An 8,552-nucleotide genomic window follows, 5' to 3' on the forward strand; every position below is an offset into this window, starting at 1 on the left:
GCATAGAGGAACACGTATAACTAATACACCAACCATATTTTCTTTTTTTTTAATTCATTTTTTTCATCTCATAAGTTTAATTTTTTTTATCCAAATACAAAATTTTGAAAATAAAAGAATTTCAATTCAAGTATTTAAAATTCTTAGAATTTAAAATTTCTCAAAATTTTAAATTTCTCCATCCAAACACACTCTTAGAGACAAAAATGAGAGTTTATTCTTACATTTTACTCCATCCCATCAAATATCATGGTGCGGTTAAGTGATGATGTATTAACTATGTGACTTTTTATTTGGGTCACTAATTTGATATAATAGTTAAGTGATAAAATGTTTGATATAATAGTTAAGTGATAAAATGTTACTAGTTCAACATATGTTTAGACTATTTTATGATGTTACAATTTTTTGATAGTATAAAACTACCATAAAAAAATTTGATGATTTGAAGAACAAAATAGGGAAAGATATCTACTAAGCAAAATTAACAACTCAAAATATTTATCCAAAAATTAATTAACTTTATTAAATTGTGTCATTCTCAATTAAATAATTTTTTTTCCTAAACTATTTTTCATTGGAATTTGATATCAAGCATAAAAAAAATCTTTGATCTTATTAAATAAATAGTATTTTGAAGATGATCTTATTAAACAAAGCTTCGTTAATCAATATTTGCTTATATTTGAGATAAAAAAAAACAAGAAAATTTTATTGCTTATAGTTGACATCAGAGGAAGAATATATTTTGAACCATATATGACTTCATCTTTCTTGCCTTGATTCTCGACAGTTTGTTTCATCTGCCATCGATCGTATTATTCACGGTCCCTTTAGTCGTTGTATTCAGAATGTGATGATCAACATGCACATCAGCCAACAGGGAACTATCGAGTACAGAGAAAAAAAAAGTTTTTTTCTTTTTGAAGAGAGAGAAAAACAAACTTGATGGGTGTAAAAGACGTACTCGAAATTATCTGTATTTGGAACAACACCAACTTTCTTTTTACGACGACCAGGACTGATTCTACTATGCTCCCGGTTCAGTTTGGTGCAATCACGCACCTTAATTTTAATTTATTACTTTATTTAGTGTAATTATGTTTAAACCTAAAAAAATCCCCTTATTACATTAATGTGCTCCTTTCTTGATTCACAAAGCGATTAGGCCGTTTTTACTAGTATCAATGGTATGTTATCTAAACAAACGAGTGTATTAGGAGGTGAATCATAATGATGAAACCAACAGAAATAACCTAGGACCTGATTAGCTAAGCTTATTTAGAAATCCTTCTAGGAGTTAAAAAAAAGAATTTTTTCATAAAGAAGAATACTATCTATTAATTAATCATTCACTAACATGCAATCAATGTCTCTCTTTCCAAGAAACACATGACAATTTTACATTATCTTCCAAGAGAAAGTTGCCACTCCAAAAAGTAATTAATGCAACTTTTTATTTTCTCATAATTTGCCTCTTATTCATTTGGCTAAATACTCAAAAAATAAGTCTTAAATAAAATAAAAAGGTGCCCCACTTAAACTCAAAAAAGAGTAAGAGTAATTATGTAATTAAACATAAATTATTAATATGTTAAAATTAAAATTAAATTATTTAAATAGTATCCAAATTCGATTCTTAACAGAAATAATTTTTGATTAGATTTTACTTTTTTTCTGATTAAATTTTGTTTTAGTTAATTTTTTCCTTATGAATATGAAGTAGAGGGTTAAAAAAAAGAAGTCAAAGTGAATATGAATAGAGGTGGCAAATATTAATTCCAGCTGTAATACATTAGCTCAAACCCCACGTTACTCTAGATTCTAATCACTGTCCCACCATGACTCTTATATCCCAAGTGTACTATTTAAGGGTACCAAAATTCAAATATTCAACATCTTCACCCATGCTGCTTTCTTTCCAATATTACTTATTTCCATATTTTTCATAGCTTATTCTTATCATAAACTCTTCTTCCTTCTGTTTGCTATCTTCTTCTCACATACTTGTATCAACTCTTCTAATACTTCTACAACAGTTCAAGTCGATCTCTCTTCCATAAGATCTTTCTGCATAACCACCCCATACCCAGAAGTTTGTTTCAATTCACTGAATGTGTCCATCCCAATAGACACAAATCCAAACTCAAACAGCTACTTCCTTCAGTCCCTCCAAGTAGCAATATATGAAACCACTAAGCTGTTAAATCTCTTCAACAATGTTAGACCCTCAAACATCAAAGAGAAGCAAAAAGGAGCAATTCAAGATTGCAGGGAACTCCACCAATCCACATTGGCTTCTCTAAAAAGATCACTATCGGGGATCAGTTCCTTCAAAATAACCCTAATTGATGCAAGAATATACCTCAGTGCAGCCCTGTCCAACAAGAACACATGCCTAGAAGGCCTAGATTCTGCTTCTGGTACCATGAAGCCAGTTCTGGTGAAATCTGTGGTCAACACTTACAAACATGTAAGTAATTCTCTTTCAATTCTCTCAAACCCTGAGATGGGGTCTCCTGAAAACCAGTCTTTGGTGGGTGATTCAAAGTGGCTATCTAGCACTGACCTAGGGTTCTTTCAAGACTCAGATGGGGATGGATATGACCCAAATGAAGTGATTGTTGTGGCTGTAGATGGAACTGGGAAATTTAGCACCATCACTGTGTTAGATTTCATCTTAAAACCAATTGGCATTAAGTGAAGTTGCCCAACAGATATATAAGCTGCACTCCAAGGATTGAGGCAGCCGATGTGGGACTTGGGTATTATACACCCCCTTCACGCCCAGCCCTTATTGGGCTTGGTGCGTGAACCACAAATGGTGGGTACTCGTCGCAGCGAAAGTGAAGACGAGGTCCCAAGGTCAGAACTTGCTCTGATACCATGTTAGATTTCATCTTAAAACCAATTGGCATTAAGTGAAGTTGCCCAACAGATATATAAGCCGCACTCCAAGGATAGAGGTAGCCGATGTGGGACTTGGGTATTATACACCCCCTTCACGCCCAACACTTATTGGGCTGCCTCAATCCTTGGAGTGCGGCTTATATATCTGTTGGGCAACTTCACTTAATGCTAATTGGTTTTAAGATGAAATTTAACATGGTATCAGAGCAGGTTCTGACCTTGGGACCTCGTCTTCACTTCCGCTGCGACGAGTACCCACCATTTGTGGTTCACGCACCAAGACCAATAAGTGCTGGGCGTGAAGGGGGTGTATTGGGAAATACCCAAGTCCCACATCGGCTGCCTCAATCCTTGGAGTGCGGCTTATATATCTGTTGGGCAACTTCACTTAATGCCAATTGGTTTTAAGATGAAATCTAACACACAGAAGCCATCGACTTTGCTCCAAATAACAGCAGGGATAGAACAGTGATCCGTGTCAAAGAAGGGATTTACAAGGAAAATGTGGTAATCCAAAGCTATAAGATCAACATTGTGATGCTTGGCGATGGAAGTGATGTCACTGTCATAACTGGTAACAGAAGCGTAGGTGATGGATGCACCACTTTCAATTCTGCAACTCTAGGTGAAGACGTTGGACCCTTTTCAATTCATAAGTTTTTCTAAGTTAAATTCAGCTTATTATGTATAAGTTAATTTGTGAAATTTCTTTCATATAGCTAAAGAGTTTATACAAATTAGCTTGTATATAAGTAATTTGTGGCAATTACATGATTATGCTCTCTATGTTTTTCAGCGGTTTCTGGTGAAGGATTTCTGGCACGTGATATAGCTTTTAACAACAGCGCAGGGCTAGAGAAGCAGCAAGCAGTGGCCTTGAGGGTAAATGCAGACTTAACTGCTTTTTACAGATGTGCAATTCATGGTTACCAAGACACTTTATTCGTTCACTCCTTTAGACAATTCTATAGAGAGTGTGACATTTATGGGACCATAGATTTCATATTTGGAAATGCAGCAGTGGTTCTACAAGGATGTAACATTGTATCCAAAAAACCACTGCCTGGCCAATACACTGTTATCACTGCACAATCCAGAGATAGCCCAAATGAGAACACTGGCATCTCAATCCAATACTACTCAATCAAAGCTAACTTTGATGACTCTAGTGTGAAGAGCTACCTTGGGAGGCCATGGAGGATATATTCTCGCACCGTTTACCTTGAGTCCTACATTGATGACTTCATTGACCCAAAGGGTTGGACAAAGTGGTCTAATGAGCAAGGATTGGACACCTTGTATTACGGAGAGTTTGACAATTATGGACTCGGTTCCAGCACTGATAACCGTGTACAATGGTCTGGGTACCATGCAATGGATCATGATGATGCCTTTAATTTCACAGTTTTAGAGTTCATTAATGATGGACATGATTGGCTTGAATCTACTTTGTTTCCTTTTGTTGAAGGGATTTGTGTTTGGAACGTTGCATTCACGTTCCACGTTTTTTTTATATTTTATTATTTTGGAAAATTTAGTTATTTCTGAAACTAGTTCATTTTTCATCCACATTCAATCCATATTTTTGCAAATATATTTGCAACCACCTTCAGTAACAAATCACGTACCCATCCTTTATCTCACGTTCTGATAATAAAGTTGAGTTCTGTGATGGACAGACTCTATAAATAGGATGAGGTGCTCTCAGTTTTGTATCACCAAACTCACTTCTCTATTCAGAAAAATACACCATCTATTCAGAGTGAGCAAGGGTCTGGAAGAACAAAACTGTCTTTCAGGTTCGTGTGTGCGCCGCTTCGTGTTCAATTTGCAATGGCGGGAGGTACGCTCGTAATATTTTTTAATTTCCGTTGTTTGATCTGAATATGTCATTTAAATTGATTTGCATGTTTAGATCAGTATATGCATATTTTTACATTTGGTATCAGAGCCTATTTGTACCTCTGTCTTGCTTATTGGGTCGTTCCTATTATGCGAACTTTATTTTCTGAGTATATGGGTGTTATGTTTTAAGTCTCTTTAATTCAAAATAACATCAAAATTAGGAATGATATGAGTTTTCTAATTTTTCTATGATTTAAAACGTATTTTTTGGGTGTCTAAAATGTATATAATGGTGTGGGTTTTTCGAAATCGAGGTAATAATCAATTTTTTTTATGACCCGCTGGAGGTTGAAGACGAAGATGTGTGTGTTTTGTTTACTGCCTTGGAATTGTTAATGTATATTTTAAACTAACAATATTAAACAAAGCATGACTTGATCTAGTGGTAGATGTGGTTTATATTACCTATAAATGAAATGAAAACACCTTGGGCTGGTCTTGAACCCTTGCCCTGCAAGCATGAAATGACTCCCTTTGCCGCTAAGCTAGCGCAATTTAATTATTTATTAGGTGCAGTTCACGTATATTTATAACTTCTGAAGGATAAATCATTTATGCACAAACTGTTTAAAATTGCGTGTCTCTAAGTTATGCTGAACATGCAATATTATGTTAAATACTGGTATGCATTGAATTTGATCCTTTAAAGTTTATTACATCTTGAATGAATATACGTGCAATGTTATTTTGAATTGGTATACATGTAATTTTTATGATTCAATATTGAGCACATTTGCATTATTAAGTATGTTTATGCAAGGATTATTTTTGAATGTTAAGTGATTAATATAATTTTATTAAATTAGAGAATAGCCACAACATCTTTAATTGAGTAAAATTATATGTTAAATTTATAATCACATTAGAAATATTAATTGTGATTAATCATATGTGATGAGATGAAATCTACCCACAGGAATTTTGTTATATTTGTATGATTAATTAAGATAAAATATTAAATTATATTTCTTAATTTACCCACACGAATTAAGGAAAAGAACATGATTTAATAGTTTTATCATAAAGTTGCATGATGAATCTAATTGAGTAGGACTTTAGCCCACAGGCAAGTTTTGTGTCACTAGATTCATATATTGAGACATGATTTGCATTGACAAAACATGACATTTGTTTAGTCTCGAATTTTCTTAATGAGCATGTGTGTTTGTTTGCAGTTTCACAATCTATGAATATTTCTTGTGACCTTCCCATTTTGAAAGGTGTTAATTATAAGGTTTGGAAGGAAAGAGTTCTCCTTCATTTGGGCTAGATGGATATTGACTATGCTATAAGGAAGGATGAGCCACCGACTATTACTGAAACTAGCGAACCTGATGCTGTTGATCTTTATGAAAAGTGGGAGAGATCTAATCGTCTCTCCGTTATGTTCATAAAAACCAACATATCCGCTAGTATTCAGGGTTCAGTTGACCAGCATGATAAGGTCAGAGATCTGTTGAAAGCCATTGATGAACAATTTACGACCTCTGAGAAGTCGCTTGCTAGCACACTCATTATGCAATTCTCTTCCATTAAGCTTACTAGAACGAGGGGTGTGCGCGAACATATCATGCGCTTAAGGGACATAGTGGCTCAATTGAAAACCCTGGAAGTTACCATGTCTGAATCCTTCCTGGTACATTTCATTTTGTGCACCCACCTCAACAGTATACATCCTTCAAAATCTCCTACAACACACATAAGGATAAATGGTCTATTAATGAATTGATGACCATGTGTATTCAAGAAGAAGAGAGATTGATAATGGAAGAGGGTGAGAAGGTAAATTTGACTACTTCTACTTCTGGAAAGGATAGGAAGAAGCCTGTAGGCACCAATAAAGGAAGGATTCCGACTCAACCAACAATTAAAAAGGAGTCAAAGTGTTTCTTCTAGAAAAAGAAAGGACACATGAAGAAGGATTGCCCCAAATTTAAAAGTTGGTTTGAGAAGAAAGGTACACCATTTACTTTCGTTTGTTATGAATCTAATATGATTAATGTGAATCATAATACATGGTGGATTGACTCTGGTTCTACAATCCATGTTTCTAATACCTTTCAGGGTATGGAAAGCCTAAGGAAGCCAGTGGGAAGTGAGCAGTGCATCTACTCAGGGAGTAGGATGAGCTCGCATGTAGAGGCCATTGGAACATGCGTCTTAGTTCTAAGTAGTGGCTTTAAATTACATTTGGAGAAAGTTTTTTATGTTCCTAGTTTCTATGAAAACTTAATTTATGTTTCTAAACTTGCACCTTTGGGATTTTATTTTAATTTTACAGACTTTGGTTTTAATTTACTAAATAAATCTAAAATTATTGGTTGTGGTCAATTGGTTGATGGTCTTTATTCGATTGAATTGAAAAACGACGCTACTTCTATGCACATTTCTGTTGGGTTAAAACGATGTATGGTGAATGAAGAATCCTCTATGTTGTGGCACCGGAGATTAGGACATATCTCTATTGAGAGAATCAAGCGATTAGTAAATGAAGGAGTACTTAGTACTTTGGATTTCACTGATTTTGAGACTTGTGTAGATTGCATTAAGGGTAAGCAAACTAACAAGTCTAAAAAGGGTGCAAAGAGGAGTTCTAATTTATTAGAAATTATACATACAGGCATATGTTGTCCAGACATGGATACAAATAGTCTGAAATACTTCATAACCTTTATAGATGATTATTCACGATATATGTATCTCTACTTACTTCATTCTAATAATGAAGCTTTAGATGCCTTTAAGTTTTTATGGTTGAAGTTGAGAAACAATGTGGAAAACAAATTAAGATCGTGAGATCAGATAGAGGTGGGGAGTACTATGGTAGATACACAGAGGATGGACAAGCACCAGGTTCATTTGCGAAATTTTTTCAAGAACATGGGATTGTTGCCTAATACACTATGTCTGGTTCTCTGGATCAGAATGGTGTGGCAGAACGAAGAAATCAAACCTTATTAGACATGGTGAGAAGCATGAGGAGTAATGTAAAGCTTCCTCAATTTTTATGGATTGATGCTCTTAAGACGACTGCGTATATATTAAACCGAGTTCCAACCAAGGCTGTCTCAAAGACACCTTTTGAGTTATTCAAGGGTTGGAAACCTAGTTTGCGACATATACGCGTTTGGAGATGCCCGTCTGAAGTAAGAATTTATAATCCACAAGAGAAGAAAGTAGACCCTAAGACTATTACTGGGTATTTCATTGGATATGCTAAAAGGTCTAAAGGGTATAGGTTCTATTGTCCATCCCACAACACTAGGATTGTGGAATCAAGGAATGCAAAGTTTCTTGAAAATGACTTGATTAGTGGGAGTGATCAATTTCAGAACATTTCTTCTGAAAGGGATCACTATGAAGCTGAACCTTTTGGGACAAGTAATAGGTTGGTAGTCATTCCCACCCCTCAAGTTAAAATGGGTGTTAGACAACCAGTGATTGAAGTTCCACAAGCTGTTGAAAGTGATCATGTAGATCAAGTTGTTTGTGAGGAACAACATGATGATATTGAACAAACTGGTGAAGAACCAGTTGAACAAGTTCCGCAGCAAGATGACCAAACAACATTAAGAAAATCTACTAGAGTAAAAAAGACAGCAATTCCTAGTGATTATGTAGTGTACCTACAAGAATCAGACTACAACATTGGAGCCGAAAATGATCTTGATACATTTTCACAAGCCATGAGTTCTAAGGAATCAAATTTGTGGTATAATGGTATGAGGGATGAGATG

General features: G+C 35.0%; 1 protein-coding gene across 1 annotated transcript; it reads left to right on the forward strand.

Annotated features, from left to right (window-relative positions):
• The first annotated feature begins 1,755 nt into the window (after positions 1-1,755).
• Positions 1,756-4,624, forward strand: LOC114385924 (probable pectinesterase/pectinesterase inhibitor 12). Its single transcript, XM_028345956.1, has 4 exons — positions 1,756-1,765; positions 1,953-2,661; positions 3,333-3,535; positions 3,707-4,624. Exons 1-4 carry the CDS (start codon positions 1,756-1,758, stop codon positions 4,456-4,458), a joined length of 1,674 nt encoding a protein of 557 aa, XP_028201757.1. The 3' UTR covers positions 4,459-4,624.
• The last annotated feature ends 3,928 nt before the right edge of the window (positions 4,625-8,552 follow it).

Source organism: Glycine soja, chromosome 15 (genome assembly GCF_004193775.1).
Source record: "Glycine soja cultivar W05 chromosome 15, ASM419377v2, whole genome shotgun sequence".
NCBI lineage: Eukaryota > Viridiplantae > Streptophyta > Magnoliopsida > Fabales > Fabaceae > Glycine > Glycine soja.